Source organism: Harmonia axyridis, chromosome 2 (assembly GCF_914767665.1).
Source record: "Harmonia axyridis chromosome 2, icHarAxyr1.1, whole genome shotgun sequence".
Lineage (NCBI taxonomy): Eukaryota > Metazoa > Arthropoda > Insecta > Coleoptera > Coccinellidae > Harmonia > Harmonia axyridis.
Genome location: NC_059502.1, coordinates 55,165,938 through 55,187,803, shown reverse-complemented (window position 1 = coordinate 55,187,803; position 21,866 = coordinate 55,165,938). Strand labels below are relative to the sequence as shown.

General features: G+C 35.6%; 1 protein-coding gene across 1 annotated transcript in view; it reads left to right on the top strand.

The window, feature by feature from the left end:
- Nucleotides 1–21,866, top strand: part of LOC123672242 (protein scabrous-like) — a 78,744-nt gene that overhangs the window by 54,405 nt on the left and 2,473 nt on the right. The window contains exon 3 of the mRNA XM_045606270.1: nucleotides 19,510–20,244. Within this exon, the coding sequence (XP_045462226.1) occupies nucleotides 19,510–20,244 (735 nt within the window). The remainder of the gene's footprint in view (nucleotides 1–19,509; nucleotides 20,245–21,866) is intronic.

Below are 21,866 nucleotides of genomic sequence, written 5' to 3'. Positions count from 1 at the left end.
ACTTAATATGAAAATTTTTCGAGTAAAATGCATTTTTCTACTCGACGATAGCTATTACGCCTCCTAGCGGTGGAGGTATTAACTTCAAAACAATTTCCAATGTTTTCTTTTGTTCACTTTAGTGGTAAAATTTTTTACCGCAAGTCTCTACGATGAGTGGATCTTGAGATATAGCCGCTTACCTCGCTTATTTGCCCATCCTGTACATACATTTCAACAGTAGATTCTTGAGGTCAAAAGGAACATTTTTTGCTTTTCTATTTACCCCAATTTGGTCTAGAGGAGAGGATTCAGCCATTTTGAATATTCATATTAAGCTATGCCAGAAAAATAACACATATAAATACTTTTCTTCTTCTTTTTTATCATAACGCACCTTCCATTAATTCCCCAATTTTCATCATTCGAAATAATAAATCACATCACTCCAAAAAAATTTCCCAATTTCCTGCTACAACGGCATATTGGATAGTGAGATCAAATTGAATGGAAAATTATGTTTTTTTCTCCCGGTAGGATTGGCCCGCAAGCTTCCGATCCGAAGGCACACCCTCTCAATTATCAATTTACGAGATAATTTGTACATAGATCGGGGTTTTCCCCAGAGCGAGAGGAAAAACTCCAATTAACTGCAGTCGGTCCCGCGTAAAGTTGGAAATATCCATTTAAAATATATGGGGGGGAATGAATTTCGGCTTGATTAGCGCCCAGAGGAAGCCGCAGGTCCCAGAACTATGCAGGAACGAATCATACGAAAACCCCCAGATATTATATCGTTTTGCGTCGACATTTAATTCCCATTTCCATTTGTTTCATTAGCGGCCTTTTGAGTTCCAAAGGATAACCGGGAGATAAGCAGGACCAGAAACCGAGATGCCTACAGGAATGCCTTGTAATTGGTTGGGAACAGGTTGCGTAACGTAAATTATACGATAATATTGTACGTTTCGCCGAACGGCTTAAAGTCGAAACAGAAACTGCGATAATGTCCGCTGGAAGTTATCGAGGTAATATTTTTTGCGCAACTCAAAACCTCGAAAGGGTTTCACGAAATTAAAATCGTACAAATTCTCGATTACGAGCAGCAAAAACGGAAATTTTATCGAGCTCATTAATAAACAAAGTGAACAGATCAATGTAGCGAATATACAGTTTGTACCTTGAAATATATTTATATTTAAGGGGATGATTCTTGATCTTGAAGCCACTTTTATAAAAAAAAAACATATGAACTTATGTCGTAAATGTGGTAACTATTGAGATACCGGCTGCTAACGTTTCTAGGAATATTTTTTTCTCTAATTCTGTGGTTATTCCGTTCATTCTTCCACATCTTGTAGAACAAAATCGTGCGAGAATATATCAGAAAAGCACAGTTTTCATGGTTATATTTTATTATTCTATGTTGGTACTCCGAACTTTCCGCCACGGCTTTATCTGTCAATTAATCAATTTGCCTTGAAGAAATCAGTTCTGCCAACCAACATTTTTCAATGCAAAAATCACTAAGATATATTTATGGAAATATTTCATTAATTTCAATGAAAATGCAATTAATTAGAGAAAAAAATGTATAATACTCGTACAGAAGGCTCATTCTACCACTCGTTCATTCCAAAACTCGCCACTTCGTGGCTCGTTTTTGAATTTTGAACTCGTGGAAGAATATCAATGCCTTCTGCACTTGTATTATAAATAACTATTTCATAACCAAAACAATGCTTCTGCAGATAAGATATTTCTATGAAATTTGGTACACGTGTTCACTGCATCAAAATAAATTTTGTGATGAACAAACAATATTACTTTTATCAATTCTGGAGAAAAATTGTTACGATACTGCTTTTTCTTTAATTATTGTTTTTTTTTTTGAAAATCCCAGGAATTTCATGTCTCGATTCAACTAAAAAATAAGAATCATTTTACATCAGAGACAAATTGCTAAGTGTGGGATGATATTTGTGTGGGAACCGTGTTTTTTGAGGATATACATTTCTTTGTGAGAAATCTAATGAAGAAAATGTATTTTCAAACATTCATTCGGTACGCAAGCAGTTTCCATGGAATGATCACCCATTACACTTTTGGCTATTTGTCATACAATTACACTTACATTAAACTTTTTGGTAATTTGGTATTTTTTCTTTCAAATTTGTTCATAAATGAATGAGAATTTGAAAAATAATTTTTAATTCGAGAAAAAGAAGTGTCAATCCGAAATCCATGCAGATGCCACAAGTAAAAACAATAAAATTGTTTGTACATTAGAAAATGAATCTTGATGCAGATTCTATGTGAAATTGTACCATTGTACTTATGACTCCCCATGTAATTTTGATGGGTTAAAATGCTAGGATTTTTGTAAATTTACATTGATTACTATACAAATAAAAAAAAAAACAATAATTTCGAAATATTGTTATTCATTCATAGATTGAAAATTCCATGTTAAATTTTTGCTGGAATATTAAAATTTTGGTTAAAATAAACCTTGAAAAATGATATATTATACCAAATTTCTAAATATGGTCGAATGAAATTCAACTCAGTTTATCTTTCTTGGTTCATTTATGTCGAATAATTCTTGAATTATTTGTAGAATGACGAACCAGAATTTCGTGAAAGCAAAGAAACAAAATGTGTAATTATTTCGTGGACTGTATGTTAGTTAAATATTTCAACTGGAGCAAATGAACAAGACAGAGTAGAATTTTCTGACCTAAAGCAAACGAAGCAATTTGAGAATTCCTAATGAGAAAATACCACTAAAGTTCCAATTACTCGTTCTTTCCGCTGTCTCCAAAGTGTCAGTGAAAATAAGGAACTATTTTTGTTGGTCTTCAGCTCTATCTAGGACTGAACTCTCCGGCCCTAGACTTCTCATCGGAAATGAAACTCCATCGGATGACTCAAAGAACTCTCTAATTGGTATTTCGTTGATTACAAAAATTCACTGAAAAGGTTGTGCAATGTAATGGGATCTCAATTTAAATTAGAATTACACTTCGTTCAGAAAGATTCGAATTCGATTCATTTCGACGTGTAATGTAAGGGTGTTATTTTCAGTTGAGTTCAAATGTAAAATAATAGCAATAATCAATAATTATAGTAACAAGTGCAGAAGGCATTGAAATTCTTATACTAGTTCAATATTCAAAACCGAGCGAGTTTTCTGAAGAACGAGTGTTAGAAGAAATTAATATAATATTTCCATAAATATCGTTTAGTGATTTTGCATTTAAAAATGTTGATTGGCAGAACTATTTTTCCTATCACAAATTTGACAAACAAATATAGTTAAATCCGAGTAAAATTGAGATATTCCCATACGATTTCTTTTCTACAAGGTATGGCAGAATGAACGGATTTTCCACTGAATTGAAGAAAATCAAATGAATTTCGGATTTTAAGATCTTCCAATTTTATTATACTGGAGTAGAAACTTGGGAATTTTAATTAATAAGTGAGATTTTCCTGGAGAACTTTAATTTGGAATTAATGCAAGCATCTGCTGATTTATGAAGTGACTCAATTTATCTAGAAATCAGAAATTTATGCTATTAATAAGTTTCTTCTCACCTCCTACCTCCCTATCTCACACGAACTCTAGGAACTTAATCACCAGAGTTAATGTACCTGAATATTTCGACCAAAGTTACTTGGATTTATCTTGATTATATTGAAAAGTTAACGTGAAGTCGATTACTATACAGGGTGGCCGTTTGAAAACGAAACAGACGAGATTACAGACGAAATAAAGTTTTTCGATAGAAATGCTCGGACAGGTCGATTTCTGTTTCGAGGGGGACAACTTAAGATGTAGGTTACGGACGCATAGCGCTTCAACCCTTGCTGCTACAACCCCCACCCCCAATTTTTGAATAGGGAAGATGGGGTGAGTGATACCTCAATTTGAAGGTATTTTTATACTGATTTCAGCACAGTAATTGTTTTTTCATTTTATGCATTAGTTCTCGAAATATTCATGCGTTAGTTAGTTAGGAAGGAAGCCACAGTCATAGTTGTTTTGAAGCTCAAAATGTCGATTACTACAAGTGCCATGAAAACACCACTTCATTTTCAAATACTTAGTAGAGAATATTTCGAGAACTAATGCATAAAATGAAAAAACAATACTGTGCTGAAATCAGTATAAAAATACCTTTCAAATGAGGTATCACTCACCCCATCTTCCCTATTCAAAATTTGGGGGTGAGGGTTGTAGTAGCAAGGGTTGAAGCGCTATGCGTCCGTAACCTACATCTTAAATTGTCCCCCTCGAAACAGAAATCGACCTGTCCGAGCATTTCTATCGAAAAACTTTATTTCGCCGAAATCTCGTCTGTTTCGTTTTCAAATGGCCACCCTGTATAGTTATTTTCGTAGGGATAATGGAAATCGTATGTTTCAACGAAATATATCTAACATGAAAAACAATTTAACCAATATTTTCCACCTTTCTGTTGACCCAGTTTTTGTTTCAGTGGTACAATTGATTTTTAATAAATGAAGATGACCAATTTATATTCTAAGGACTCCCATAAAAAAATTTGCGTTCTTAAAAAATTAAAAAAAAAAAAATAATAATAATAATATACTAAAAATAACAAAATAAAAAAAAATTTAAAAATTCCCATAGAATTATACAATTCAAAATGTTAATAATGTCAACAATGTATATTAATTATGTTTTGACATTTTTTATATCCTTCGTGTTCAATACATTATGCCATTTGATCATGAAAATATACACGCCTTAATAACGTTTACAAATAGTTGAGTTATTTTATCAAATCTCATAATTTCATATCGAAATTACCTATCCTGACCCATGCTGTCAGATGAACAAAGCCTATGCGATAAAATGTTCTGTTTTTGAATTGTAAAAAATTTCCAAAAAAACGTCGCGTCGTATTATGTAATCAAATCTTGTACAAAATTAGCAACTGTTCCAACTATTCGTATAAAATTCTATGGGTGATCATTTACCACTTTTCCGGAAATGAGTCGTCTGACGATCGTATGACAGCAATTGTATGAAAATTCTATATTTCATTCCGTCACAAACAGATAAGTCAAATTATATTTTCAACTGACACGTTCGTTTTAACGCTTTCATTCCATGTTTTCATTTGTGTGCATTTCAAAACGTATAAATTTATGGTATGTTAAGGTTGGCTTGTTTTTGTTGTGAACGATCCAATTTTCTATTATTATTGTGTTGGATCGGAATGATTACCTTCAAGTATTGAATGCCAATTATTTGTAAATAATGATGCACTGGGTGAAGCTGAGTAGGTTCATTTTGTTCAGTATTGTTCCATATCTTCCATATATGTATCCATATGTTCCATATATGTATCTAATATATGGAATATCATTATAATGACCGTCTAGACACATGTTCAAGTTAGTTATTCATGTCTACTAAATTTTTCAATGTTTTTCTTCTAATCATCATTTCTAATAGCTTTCCTAAGTGTTGGTCACCATTTTCACTATAAAATCGTGAGAAATACTGACAACTTATTATATGATGTTGAGAATATTGTTGGTTCCACTTCTTTAACCTATATAAGGCTCGATTAGTAGAAATCCATAAAGTCGATAAAGTGCATACCCCTTCTAAGATTATAACAGAAATATTAGGAGAGTAGCTGATTTTCTTGCTTTCATTTCATTTTGAAATCCAGATAGTTTCTCTATCGCACTTATTCCTTTTTTATCATTCTTTGGTTTTTCTTCTTCTTTTCTTCAGTTAAAAAAGAATATTGAAATATACATTTCCTCCTACTCATTTTTTGGTAGGTATTGAAATATCATATTTTATTTGGAAAGTGAATGAAATTATTTTTAGTGATTGGTAATATGAAAAGATGGGACTGAATTCGAGAGGGTTAAAATTGAACACGCAACGACACGGTTATCTGATGTCGATAATTGCTCAGAATAATGAACGCTTACCGGAAACGTAACAATAACAAATCAGATATTTTGAACTAATTAATACTTACGATCTCTGCTCCAGCAAATTTGCCATTCGAGCGCACAATAAATTTCGTCACAGCGAGTCTATATTCGTTTCCAACGAAAATCGAACCATGTCGTGCTAGATAATAAATTGAAAATGTACGCCTATTTGAAGTTCGACATGGATTTGATAGAAACACGAAAATTTCTTCATTATATGCTCATATATATTGGTCATTAGCATTTGTATTTTGATCAAAATTGTCTATTTTTATGGTATTAGGGTTATTGTATTTTTTTCATTATATTGTATTATATTCTAATAGAAGCAGTAGTAGTAGGACTATTCGATTCATGCAATGAAGTATTATAAATTATATCGATCATTACCTGTTCAGTTTCACTGATCTTACATCTAGTTGACTTATAATGATTGACAATTTTTTTAATACAGTCAGTATTTAAGCAAAACAAAGGTTGATATTTTAAAATTTGGTATTATTTCGTGAAATTATGGCTGAAAAAGAACATTTTTCTATATTGAAGCATGGATAATTTTTATTGATTCATCAAGCTAACTTATGCGTTCAAGTGAATTGATGGAGATATTGATAAAGTTGCTTTGCCATTAAAAAAAACCATTTTCAAGAAAAAAGAAACATTTGAATAAAAGAAGGAAACTTCATCAAAGCCACTGCGAAAACAAAATACGTATAAGTTGAAGTAGGTAACAAATATATGGGGTAACAAAGTCGAAGTTTAAAATATTTGCTAAGTTTATTCATGCACAATATCTAAGTATATAGAGTATATGCTAAGGTAACAGACAGATTTCAGGAATTCCACAACCAATAAATATGTTATCACATGACATCTATATGAAAATCAAAATATAACTCATTCAACAGTTTGTTCTGACAGTGGTTAAAATTTTATGAATAACTATTCTCTGATTCCATGGCGAATCCGTTCATTCTGGCCAAACCTTGTAAAACCAAATCATGCTGGAATATCCACAGTTTCACACAGATTTCGTGATGGTTTTATTCGGGAACTCTCTAGCCACGGAGTTGTCTATTATCTGTCAAATTTGTGATACAGAAAACAGTTCGGCCAACCAAAATTATTCAAACCAAATCACCCAACGATATTTATGGAAATATTCCATTAATATCAATTATCAGCTTATTCTAACACTACTCACCTCATGGTTCGTTTCTGAATTTTGAACTCGTGTAAAAATATCAATTTCTTCTGTTGTACTCGTATTATGATTCTTCTTCTTCCAATGCATATCCACTAATGGATGTTTGCGATAACACTTTCCATCGCTTCTCTATTTCTTGCGGTATGTATCAAGGACTGTATATCGTGCAGCCCTGTCCACTGCCTGATGTTTCGCAGCCAGGACATTTTCTTCCTTCCGATCCCTCTTCTTCCCTCAATTTTACCTTCGATCAGTAAGTGTAAAAATTGATATTTGTTGTTCCGCATAATGTGTCCTAGGTACGCCGTTTTTCTCTTCTTAATAGTTTCAAACAATTCACGTTGTCTGTCGACGCGTCTCAGAATTTCCTCGTTTGTCAATCTAGCCGTCCAAGGCACCTTGAGGACCCTGCGGTACAGCCACATCTCGAAGGCCTCTAGCCTGTTAATCGCAGTCTTCCTCAATGTCCAGCCTTCCATGCCGTAAAGAAGCACCGACCAGATGTAGCACTTCACGAATCTCAGTCGCAGGTTGAGATCAAAATCAGGACAAGTAAGAACTCTTCGAAACTTCAGAAATGCTTGTCGGGCTTGTTCAATGCGACATTTTATTTCTCTGTCTGATGTCCAATCTTCAGAGAGCCAGACACCCAGATATTTGAATTTATCTACCCTCTCTAACGGCGTTGCATTGAATGTTATGATGGCGTTTCTATGCATATTTGGGTTTCTTGAAATAATCATAAATTTCGTCTTCTTGGTGTTAATGTTTAGACCCATTGCTTTGCTCTGTTCTCCTATCTTATCAACCAGTTGTTGTAGGTCGTGCATGTTTTCAGCGATTAGGACGGTATCGTCCGCATAACGGATATTGTTAATCCATGTCCCATTTACTCTGATTCCCATTTCCACATCTTCAAGTGCCACTCGGAAAATTGCCTCGGAGTACAAGTTGAACAGGAGTGGAGACAACACGCACCCCTGTCGCACCCCTCTCCTGATTCGTATGTTGTTGGACATATTGCCGCCTAGTTTTATTTGCGCTGTTTGGCTCCAGTAAAGGTTTTCAATGCATCGGATATCCTTCTGATCCAGGTCGAGTCTTTTGAGGAGCTGCATTAATTTGTGGTGCTGTACTCGATCGAATGCCTTTTCATAATCTATGAAACAGAGGTAAACGTCCTTCCTCTGGTCATAACAGTTCTGGACAAGCACCTGTGTTGCGACTATTGCTTCTCTTGTGCCTAACCCCTGTCTAAACCCGAATTGTGAGTCGCTTATATCTCTCTCACACTTTCGGAATATTCTTTGGTGTATGATTTTAAGAAATATTTTTAGGGTGTGGCTCATCAGGCTAATAAGTCTATGATCTTCGCATCTTTTTGCATTTGTCTTCTTAGGCAAGGGAATGAATGTAGAGCTCAACCACTGCCTGGGATAGTGACCCGTCTCATATATAATGTTAAATATTCTATGCAGTGCTGTAATACCTCTCTCATCGAGGAGTTTGAGTACTTCCGAAGGAATTTCATCTGGGCCAGCCGCTTTGTTATCTTTTGAATTACGTATAGCTTTTTCTATCTCCTCTTTAGTGATAGATGGACCAGTTGGAGAGTAAGTGGTGTCAGCTGCGGGTCTATCGTCTTCAAAAAGTTTTTCTATGTACTTTTCCCAGACATTGATCCTCTCTTTGCTGTCGATGACTATCTGATTGTTCTCATTCGTTGTTATAGTTGGCCTCATTCTCCTGTATATACCAGCAGTCTCCTTCAGCTTTTTATGCAGATTGAAATCGTCATGTTGACTTTGCAGTTGTTCCATTACCGAGCATTCATGTTTAAGCCAGTCATTTTTTGCTACTCTAATCTTTGATCTTATAAGTCTTTGAATATCTTTATATGTGTTGTCATCCGGTTTGTTCTTATACTTTCGGCGTTCGTCCATCAAAAGCAAGATCTCATCTGTCATCCATTTCTGTTTTTTGTTCTTTGTTTTATAACCTAATCTATTTTGCATTGTGCTCGTTACACTGTTCATTATTCTCTGCCAAGATTCTGTTAGTTCTTCTCCAATATTCGGTGTTGTCGTTTGAATTTGTCTGTTTATCTCATCAGATATTTCTGCTTTTATGACGGGATCTTTCAATCCTTCCAACGCCACTCGTCGCTGTGTTGTCGTTTTTTTTTGACTTGATAGAGAAATCTTTATGACGGCCATCAGTAGTACATGGTCAGAAGGTACATCCGCTCCAGGATACGTGCTGGCTCTTTTGATGGTTGAGCTGAATCTCCGGTTGATGAGTATGAAGTCTATTTGATTTCGTATTACATTGTGCGGTCGGTCTGCCGGTGATTTCCAAGTGTAAAGGCGGCGAGGATGAAGCTGAAAAAATGTATTCGTAATCCTCATACTTTCTTCCTGGCAGAATTGCAACAGACGATCACCTCTCTCATTCCTTTCTCCGAGACCATAAGGTCCAACTATTTCCTCAAATTGACCATTGCCTATTTTGGCATTAAAGTCGCCCATGATTATGTTGACGTCTTGCTTTTTAGTCAACCTAAGCAGTTCTTGGACTTCATCATAAAATTTTTCCACCTCATGTTCAGGCGAATCCGCGGTTGGCGCGTATACCTGTATAATGTTGAGGTCGTTTGGTCTGGCTTTTAGTTTCAATAAAGCTGTGCGGTCTGAGTATGGAACAAAGGTTATAACTGATTTTAGTAGTTCCTTTGTTATAACAATTCCTACGCCTTTCCTGTGTTTTGGGTCGCTATTGCCTGAGTAGAAGAACACCCCATTTTGTACCTCGCATTCTCCCGCGTCGGGCCACCATGTTTCAGCAACGCCCAGGATGTCCAGCTTAAGTCTGTTCATTTCTTGTGTGAGATTCGCTAGTTTTCCAGCGTCAAAAAGGCTTCTCACATTCCATGTTCCAATCCTCAATGGTTTTCTTAGATTAGCCTTCCTATATGATACATTCAAAACCGTTCTCCCCGGAGATCCGATTGGAGAACTATTTATACCTCCGGAATATTTTGAATCAAATGTATTCATGTTATTGTCTTGGGAATAATAATAAAGGTGGTCTCCCGTTGCCTTCCTTTATGCCAAATCTTGGCTTGAATATCGGCTGCCCATTCTGGATCAAACGCCGTTTGCAGCCGCCCATTCTGGATCAAACGCTACGTGCTAGTTTTGGTCCACCCCGGTTATTTCATTTCACCGGTACCACCTATATCTAGGAGGCGTTCCCCTATCCGCCACCTGGGGAGGCGCCCGATGGAGGACTAGCAACCCCACACGGGCGTATTATGATATGATATGAGTATTCAATATGTGTTTGTCGTTCTTTCTTTTATTAATTTAACAAAGTATTACTCTTAAACTCCAATATTTTCGGTATCCGAACAAATCATCTATCTTTATATACGACCTAATGAACTTGGTAAGCAAATATTGAAATAATTCAAACTTTGCCTTCGTTCTTTTCATTTATACATATTCAGTTATTCCAATTTCATTGATTCTAATCACGAAGTAATGAACATAGATAGAGGAAGCATACGCAACTTTTAAATGTCCCCAACATGGTTAGATTTCGTTGTCGGATTGTGATATATTTTCAAATCCACAATTTCACTATATCGTTATGAATGTATATTATATTGAATGAAATATATTTATTTGTGTGATTCCCGATTAAATATGTAAATTTGAATATATAAAATCCGATATTTTTCCTAATTGTCGAATTTATAATAAGCAGAATATTTATTATTTTCTGTATCTACCTGCTGAAATCCAAGGTTTGGCAACTTTTGCTTTCCTAGTGTCATCGGTTGTTTCACTCCGTTTAGCGAGCTTGAAGCTCGGCTTGAAGTTTGTTTTCTGAATTTCTGATATATTTAGGTATTTATTTCAGTATATGTATTTTGAGTAGATATGAAACGTTAATTAACTATGGGACATAAGAAGTGTGTTCTTTGTGGAGAAACTCGCGAATTGATTCCGCGCGCTTCATGTCAAATTTGTTATTTCATGTTGGGGACAGAATTTGCTTACTGAAAATGGCATATGCTCCCTCTTACTACGTTCGTTACTCTGAGGTTCTTACCCTGTAATTTAAACTTCAACCTCCTTAATAACTTAACTTATATCAGTCTTTCAACTCCGAAGTAAGTTTTGCTTCCACATTTTCATGAAAATGCACAATTGCAGTTTCACACATTAGTTACGTCCACTATTTTCATGTCGATCTCACGTGATCAGATACAACCTTTGTTCACTTCGTGACAAGATTGAAATAAACATATTATCCTTGACAAACAAAACTATAAAACTGGTATTTTTTTTGAGGGATCACTGCGAGCGAAGCTTTGGCTGAAAGCCGGTATCCGATAAATATTCATTGAAGGTTCTAGATTATTCTATCGCGAAATGGAGCGCAACGTTCGCTCATTCAAACCCCGGGCAGAACCATTAAAAAATTATACATGCACATACAAGGAACCCCCCCAGAAAACGATTAAGCCCCGCTTAATAATGGAGGAAAATGAGTCTGGAAAACGTAAGGTTGCGAGAGGAACTGCCGGAATTTTGAAGAGGTAAACGGGCTGTCCGCAGGCCTCCAGCCCGATTTTTCCCTGCACTGTGTAGCGGAGCGCAGTCGAAATTATCCCCACACTAGGTCTGGCCTGAATTATTCAGTTATGGAGAGCCGGATGTATCATATGCTCGGAATAAAAGAAAATAACCGGAATTTCCGGTTTCAACATCGTTATACACGACGAAATTTCCATCTTTTTCAGGCGCAACGATAATAATTTGAAACTAAACACGGAATGCCGGGAATGAAGAAGAAGTACTCTCCGGTATATCGTTTTCCCTCGGGAAAACGGTCCTGAAAAATTATGCGGAGGACAGCTGAAAGGACGTCTAAGGAATTATATTTCCGGGGAGAAGCTGAAACATCGGGGAAAACAGCCAACGTCTGATGTTTACCTTAAAAAGGCATTCAATCGAGAATTTTCTCCTGCTTTACTGGTTACGGATGTCCGCTGACTGTTTTACTTATAAGACAATTTATATATTCATGGATTCAGTCCTTACTGCATGGAAATTCATATTGATTTGATGAAAATAAACATGAACACTATTTGATTTCTACAGATTTTCAATAGGGATGTTGCCTTTATTTTGAAATTGCTTTTAATTTGTGATAAGCCCTATATAAAAACGAAAAAAAAAAAATTTCATGGAGAAATATAGAAAGTACCAATAAAAATACATAAATAAAAAAAGTTTTCAAAATTTCCGCTGAAACGCTCCATTCTGTCACGGTATTATGGTGACGTCACTGCATAATAGAGTCACCACTATAGACAGTTCTAACTAGTTTATCTATGGTCAACACATGCTGACGGTCTGTCAAACGTAACTGATATCAGCTGATATTGACAGTCAAGTCGGTTTGATTATATCATCTGACGTTCTAAACCATAGATTAACTAGTTTTAGATAAGATTATTTTGTCAATGTTCTAAACGTTTCAGTGCTATGACGTCAAATTGCCCTAATTGGCGTTCGCAGTCACGTACTAGTCGATAAGAATTAACGCAATTTAAATCAATTGTATTAAACTGAATTCGAGAAATAAGATAATAAAAATGCTTTTTTAGTACTTTTCAACTTTAGATTAAAAAATTTCAAAATGGAGCACAATCAAATTGGAACTAAATGATTTCATATTAAAAAATGGCATTTACAATTGAATCTCCTACTTCTTAATATTTGCTGCTTCTGTGTATCTCATGTACTCTGGCATAATAATATTATAAAGCACATCAATTATCTGACCGATAACTACATTATTTGGTAATTCTATTGAACTATCAAATTTGATTGTAAATGTAATTTTTTAATATGAAATTGTTAAGTCCCACCTTGAATGTGTTAACCATATCGAAGTTGTTTATTCTCATTTTGAACATGTTTATTCCCAATTTGATTGTGCCAACCATCTTGGGGTTGTTCCTTCTCAATTTGAAATTTGTAATTGATTATGATTAGTCTCAATTTGAAGTTGAAAAGGTATAGAAACTAACTCTGCCTCTAAGAGACATAACGGTTATTTCTCTTTCCTCTCCTTTAACAACGATAGTGGTTGATTTTCAGCTGCATGAGAAGTTTCGATGATTGTTGTCTATGGTTTAACAGTTAAGAATGTCAAAGTGTGTTGGCATTTCTATTCAGTAAGGTTCGGCAATTCATCATTAATCCTTCAACGCCAGAACAACGCTCACAATTTGAAAAAATTCACTTTGAAAAAATAAATCTCTCCGCGAAGTTCATAAAGCACTTCGTCCATTTTAAGGTCAATATAATCGCTCTAGTCAACAAGCAATTTTAGCAGTTTTTGATCGTTTTTGCTATGATTTTGCTCTTTTCCATTCAAAACCATCAACAAGACAAACAAATGTGCGTACCGAAGAGAAAATTGTTGCTGTAGTGCGAAGTGTTGAACAATACGTCGAAATGTCGATACGTCGCCGTTTTCCACTTGTTGTCCTTCGCCTTCGACTACATGTAAAATTTTGAGTAAGAATCTTGGCTTACAGTTTGTACAAGAATTGAAGCCAAATGACGTTTACGTCTAATTATTTTCAGATTCAATTAAATTGAAACTGGCCGAAGAGGTACCTTTTTACCGAAAACTGAAAATTTGAGTCCTAGATCTTCGGACTATCACTCGAAGTACTCAACCAGTAATGGTGTACACGTTTGAAAATTTAACTTAAATTATAAAAATCATTATTTCGTTATTTTATTCATTTAATTATTTAAAAAGCATTTAAAATTATTATTTCTGGTATTTTTCGAAAAATTTACTGTTTCATTATACCAATGAACTGCGGTATTGTTATTGTCAATGGAGAAATCCATCGAAACAGTGTATTTTTTTGCCACTACTTGAAAGCACAAACCCAACTTTTTGGTCAATAACGTCAAAAACAATTTTCCAATTTTATCATCCATTCATATTTATAATCAACGTTTCCTAAAACAGCCCACAATTCCCAATACAAAATATCCATTAAATCTTCCATATTTCAAAATCGATCCTCCAAATACAAATAGAAAGAAAATCAACCTTCCGACTCTTATATTTACGTCTACATTCCCATACTCTGATATATTTTCATCTGATGCGATGGTTCGAATCCATCTTTGTATTCCAATAAATATCCAGACAGATGAAATTCTTATGCCGCATCTCGTCTGCATAACTTCGGTCGTTATCCTAATGGTTTTCTCCGATATCTCTCCTACTGGATCTGAAAAATTGTCCTCTTCTTCCATCTGTAATTTTGTACGGTCTGGAACATCATTAACAAGTTTTGCGGGGATTCAATTTCCACTAAGTAACGGTTGGTTCGACAACTTTATCTACTCTGCTCGAAATTAGATGATATCCCTGTCAAATTTTATACTCGACAGAGATATATTTCGGTATGGATCTTGCATACAATGTATCTTTATGTGAAGAACATCGTGTGGTGTTTTCAATTTCATGGCAAAATTATATTTCTCAACTTCTTTCGAATTGTACATTGTAAACTTAAGGGAGGTTTCATTTCATTGTTCTCCCATAATTGGTCGAAGTATACAGCTTACCCTCTAGTTCCAGAGTTCTAAAGGACTTCAGTACCTGAAATAGCTTCAAGGAGGTTACTTTCTCACTTCTACAAGTTTCTTGTCCAAAGCATTTTTTGCGTTGGCTAACAATGGCGAGACATTCCGTCATAAAATGAGAAAGAAAAACTCAAGTTTTGCAGAACACGAAAACTGTACAAACACATCATCATCTTAATACTACCTACTTAATACTATTAAACATCATGATAATCTTCAATTTCTGCGTCAGTGTTTGGCTTCATGATGTTTTCTTGCCTTTCCCGGTATCTTATTATATTTTGAAATTAATTAGGTATTCTGAAGTTTTTTGGATATATGAGAATTTGAATTTTGGGAGTTTCGAATCATCTTTTCTTCTCGTGTGGTATTGATGATTCCTTTTATACTAGTAAAATTAGCTCTAGTCACTAAGTACTAAAAAAAATCATGTTATATACGTAGATAGAGGACAGGGCAAATATTGCAGTTTATGAAAATGGCCTATATGAATATGGCCAGATCAAACAGAAATTATTTATCATGCATCTTTTCAGGAGAATAAATGTGCGAGCTGCATCTAGAGACCTACCCCAAAATATGCACAATATCTCATAGAGCTGATTGGTTACCTTTAAGAATATATAGAAGTTTCACAGAATAACTAAATCTTGTCAGTGATTTAGCTACCTCCAAAAATTTTTGACTGAAAAGAAAAATGTTTAAGCAATTTTATTCGATCCTCTAGTATTTCGTCTTTGTAAGAAACGTTTGGATCTTTTGAATTTCAATAAAAAGTTATTACTCTTGAACCATTCCTCCAGTCTTTCCAGCTTTTATTTATACTTTTTGTCCTTCTGAGAACACTATTCATTGTTAAGGAACTTTTGATAACATAAGTAAATAAAATGAACAAGAAAGCTTTTCAGATAGATCCCTGTGGTACTCCTTCCTTCACTATACGTTCTTCAGGTTTCAGGATTCCGTGTGCTTTCATCAATTTCAACAATGCACTTTTTTCGATCTTTCAAATACGACCTGATCAAATCTAGTGCTACTCCTCGAATTCCATATCTTCTTATCCTTAAAAATCGATCCAGCTGTTACAAACTATGTGATTAACCCTACTACTTTACATATAGGGCGTTTCTGAGATTTGAAAAATTAATCCCCAACCTACTTGATATTAGTTGATATTACAATATTCCACAGTAGCCTAATTTATTTTTGCCAAAGATTATCCATTTCAGGTGAAAGGGACCTGATCAATGTTTGAGATCTTTAGGAGAAAAAGTTAGGATATAAAAAGTTGAAGATTGAATTTAGAAAACGCAGACATTGCGACCAAATTATAAAGCACTGTGTTCGGCGAACGAGCGCTCAAGAATTTAATGAAAAATCCCTCTAATTTTTCGTGGAAGTATAACCTCCTAAAATCTTTTGTTTCGCAAAGTGAAAAACTAATGAAAAAGCGATTGTATTCGCCCCAATAGCTGAAGATACCCGCGAAGCACGAAGAAGCAGTCGGTAGAATAATTTTCCGTCTTCCCGAGAATCAACATGTCGTAAATATCAGACAAACCTCATGAAAATTACACCGGAAAACTCATCGGGTGCGTCCGCCACCCCCTTCCCTGTTCCACTGAATTTATAACGTGTTGAAAGTTCCGCCGTTCCCCGAACCCTCAGAGGTCTTGAGTATATTTTCTTGTTATTCCCTCATTATTCAGTCCTTTCTTCGTAATTAACCGTCGGTGGTGGCACCATCTGGCCGGGAAATCGGGAAAATCCCGTCGGATTCAACATGTGGTCTATATTTCAGAAAGCTGGCGCAGATGTTTGGCCAGCCGGCTCCTCTGGAAAATATGATACGTATCGGCGTTTGGGAAAAAAAGAAATTGGCTTACTTGTTTTGTGGACGATCGGTCGGACACGTAAGCACAATTTAATAACGATAAGTTTGTTTTTTGAGGCAAAAACTGAGAAGAAACGAACAATAAAAGAACAACTTTTAAAGAAATGTTTTTTTTGAATCGTCCTTATATATGTTTTGACTTTCCAATTGATTTATTAATTAATGGTATATTGAACTGATTAGATCTCGGATTCATTGAATGATACATAATTCCATCTGAAATAAGTGGATATACTTTCCATTTACTTTATAATTTTCACCTTCTTGCGAATGCGAATTTTTCAGGATCAATGTAATAGAATTGTTTTTCTCTAAAAAATGTTGTCCATGCGAAACTGTGACTGCAAAATTTTCATCATATTTAAAGTGATTTCAGTCTTGAGAATGACGTAGTTCTACTTGTCAAATGTCTAAAGGTGACAGCTGCCCAGATAGCTGGCTATTCAAAATTATTGGAACCTTTCACTTATCACTGCTCCTCTGATTCTCAAGATACTCCCATAAATTAACAGTTCAATCTCCTTTATGAGCTACAGTGAACATTTCGTTCAGATGTAAGCCCTAGATTCATACGAATTTAAACAGAAAAGGTGCTGCAGAATGGCGAATGCGCTGGTTGGTTATATTTTAAACAGGAATCCTTCTAAGGTTCTGGAAGGAGCAGCATACCTTCTAACTTCCTCAAGCAGTCCTTTTTATTTGGAATAGAAATTTTATCAACATGTGGAAAGATACCATAACACTGACAAAAGATTAACACAGAAGGAGTAAGAGAAGAAGAAAAAAGTTATCAAGCTAACGGTTGTTTTTTTCGAGGTATATAACTTTAAATTGGCATTACTGTTCAAGATGGCGATCGATTTAACAGCTGTTAATTGATTTATTCTCAGTTTGGTTTGGCAATTCATCATGAATAGACTCACGCCTGAACAACGCTTGCAAATAGTGCAATTTCATTTCGAAAATAATGGTTCTGTGCGGAATACGTATCGCGCACTACGTCCATTTTATTTTGTTTAGCGATGAAGCGCACTTCTGGTTGAATGGCTACGTCAACAAATAAAACTGCTGCATTTGAAGTGAACCTAATCCTCAAGTGTATGTCGACACCGTTACATCCAGAAAAACTGACTGTTTGGTGCGCTTTATGGGCTGGTGGAATCATTGGTCTTTACTTCTTCAAACACGATGATGGCCAGAACGTTACAGTCAATGGTGATCGGTATAGAGCCATGATTACTAACTTTTTCATTCCTGAATTGAACAACCATGATGTCCAGGAGGTGTGGTTCCAACAATACGGAGCAACATGTCACACAGCTCGTGCCACAATCGATTTATTCAAAGACACGTTTGGTGACCGCCTTATTTCACGTTTTGGACCTACTTTCTGTGGGGCTATGTAAAGTCATTGGTCTATGCTGATAAGCCACAAACCCTTGACCATTTGGAAGACAACATTCGCCGTGCTATTGCCGATATACGGCCACAAATGTTGGAAAAAGTAATCGAAAATTGGACGTCCAGATTGGACTACATCCGAGCCAGCCGTGGCGGTCATATGCCAAAAATCATATTTGAAATGTAATGCCACACGATTATCTTTCGGATAAATAAAATTCATGTCAATCGATGAATCAATCGTTGTTTTATTACAATTTAAAGTTCTATAGCTCTAAAAAAAATACCCTTTATTTCCAACGATCAAAGTTTTTTGTAAAACTTGTAAAATCTTCTACTGGTTTGGTATAGCTAATAAAATGAAAAATGTTGATGACACAAGCAGCATTTGGGAGGTCACTCGATCGCCTAGAAAGTCTGAGATAGAATCCGAACAATATTCTGTAAATATTTTAGGTATACTTAAATATTTTTCGTGGTAGAATGTATTTGAAGGAAAAATTCAATCATTTTCTGAATATACAAACATGATGCAACATATATGTAGATATCGGTTGCCAAATGCTGGATTAATCAATCGACGCAATTACAGACCTTGGGAACAATTTGCAAATTACCAACCGCATATGTGGCCGATACAAGGGGCTTAATTCCAATCAAATATTTACGCCATGTTTGGTTGTTGCACTGTTCTAAATTAACCCGAATCCAATACTCAACTATTCTACCGTGTTACGAAATGATGCCTCTTAAAATAACAATTAGAGGTAGAATAGCAGCCGGTTTTGTTCAATAACCGAATGAAAACATCATTGTCCCTAAAGGTATTCATATTCTCCCAGAACTTCTCTTTGCTCATATTCGCAGTGGTAATGGAATGTGTGATCATTTATAGGAATGTAATAAATTAGATAAGGTTTATTTTCGGTTGATATTTCTATCTCTATACAATACAGAAGCATGCTGCTTTTGATTGTCAAAATCATATAAAAATTATAATTGTTCACCTTCTTTCAAATGTGGAAAAACTTTTCTCTACGACTGCTGAAAGATTGAACATTTCAAATTTGATCACAAAATTTTTTAGTATTCTATTATTTGCTATGTAATTATAATTTTACAACAACTGGTTTCGCAAAAACTTCGACTGGATTTTGTTCCATCTCTTGTTATGCAATGAATATTATATACAAAGCTTTTTCCACATGTTCTTGTCCATTATTGTTACAGACAATTAAAATGTCAAAAACATCAGTCCAGCTCTTTCGAGGTTATAAATAGTGTATCTTAATCGACTCTGTCGTTTTTTAATTTTTTTGACATTTGTTTTATTTATTTTTCAGATCAAAGCGATGCAATTTGAATCTGCCCAAAACATGAAGACTCTACAGAAGCTCCGCGAGAATGATCAAACTATTCCGACCACAGAAGATCATCCATACCGTCACCAAAGAGTCCTGAAAAAACATATCATTCGTCTGGAGAAATCCTCGAAAGCTCTGTTCAAAGAGACCCAACATCTCAAAAACAAACTGTCTAGACTGGAAAGGGAGATGCAAATCATGCAGGAGAATTCCAACGAGCCTCTGAAAACCTTCGACAGGATAAACGGCAACGAGATCGAGAACTACATCGAAAACGACAGAATGCATCAGATCACAGAGGATCGGGACGACAGGTTGGCCAACCTGACGATGCAGTTGACCGAGAATACCGACAGTGTCGCCAACTTGACCCGACAAATGGCGGATTTCGATAAGTTACACCTGTCTATGCTGGAACTTCTTGAAAATGTGGAAAGTATCGAGTTCAAAGTGGACAACAGTGTACCCGATTTACGTAAAGAGATCTCCAAGGTGGAGGTTCAAGTGAACGAGGCGAAAGCGGAATTGAGCCAACTGAAGGAGGAGATGTCGAATTCGAGGAGTTCTATGAAAGCTATCGGGGTCAGTGTTTCAAATTTACAAGACAGGGGTGCGGAAGATCACAGGTTCTTGAAGGAAGTCGACGCTAGGGTTCAGAATCTAATCAGATCCAACAGTTTGCAGAATTCCAAACTTCACGACCACATTTTGAAGGTGAGTTGGGCAACATGTTAGAGTTATCATAGAGATTACATGAATAGTTACATGAATAGCATCTCTGATGCCCTGACCATACCGAGTCATCGAATTCAGGATGAAAAGTACAGAAATGCTTTTATATAGGTTTCAATAGAATTCAAGTAGAAAAGCGGTGAAATCCTTTGTGGAAAAATTCAATTTCCAGTCGGAATAAAAAAAGGCGATTTTCGACTCAATCGCTGGAATCGTGTTATTGCTTTTTTCTTTGAACAATATTATAAAGAAATCCTAGTTTTTCTGATATTGATTTGGCGAAAGCGTTGTAGGATATGAAGTCTTTCATTACTACGTTTTCTTCAATTCAGATTCAAAAAGGAACGTCGTTTAGAGTTCCTGATGATATTGATGTCTCAGGAGGAGGAGATTCGAGAATGTTCAGACTGATGAAATAACTTCCATTGGTTGGGCTACGGTTATAACTTTGGGGAATATGAATTATGAATATTTCATTAATTTTGAAATGAACTTGATGCACTGCAGAAATATGAGGAGCAAAGTGGTGAAGATATTCTGATAGATATACTAATTCACTCTGTTTTCTCATATTCATACAGTATCTAGTCCAAAAATTGATGGATCTCAAGCTATACTTGAAAACAGGATGTTATACAAATCTTTCAAAATTTCATGGCAAATCCTCCAGAAACATGAATTTTTTTCAATTGCAGATTCTGAAGGGTGTTTTTTTTAGAGCCATAGAACTTTAAATTGCAATTAAACAACGATGGATCATTCGATTGACATGAATTCTATTTATCAGCAAGATAATCTTGTGGCATTACATTTTAAATATGATTTCTGCCATGTGACCGCCACGGCTGGCTCAGATGTAGTCCAATCTGGACGTCCAATTTTCGATGACTTTTTCCAATATTTGTGGCCGTATATCGGAAATAACACGGCGAATGTTGTCTTACAAATGGTCAAGGGTTTGTGGCTTATCCGCATAGACCAACGACTTTACATAGCCCCACAGAAAGTAGTCTAGCGGTGTTAAATCACAAGATCTTGGAGGCCAATTCACAGGTCCAAAACGTGAAATTAGGCGGTCACCAAACGTGCCTTTCAATAAATCAATTGTGGCATGAGCTGTGTGTCATGTTGCGCCGTCTTGTTGGAACCACAGCTCCTGGACAACATGGTTGTTCAATTCAGAAATGAAAAAGTTAGTAATCATGGCTCTATACCGATCACCATTGACTGTAACGTTCTGGCCATCATCGTTTTTGAAGAAGTACGGATCATAAAGCGCACCAAACAGTCAGTTTTTCTTAATGTAACGGTGTTTCGACATACACTTGAGGATTAGCTTCACTCCAAATGCGGCAGTTTGTTTGTTGACGTAGCCATTCAATCAGAAGTGCGCTTCATCGCTAATGGACGTAGTGCGCGATACGTATTCCGCACAGAACCATCATTTTCGAAATAAAATTGCACTATTTGCAAGCGTTGTTCAGACGTGAGTCTATTTATGATGAATTGCCAAACCAAACTGAGAATAAATCACTTGACAGCTGTTAAATCGGTCGCCATCTTGAACAGTAATGCCAATTTATAGTTATATACCTCGAAAAAAA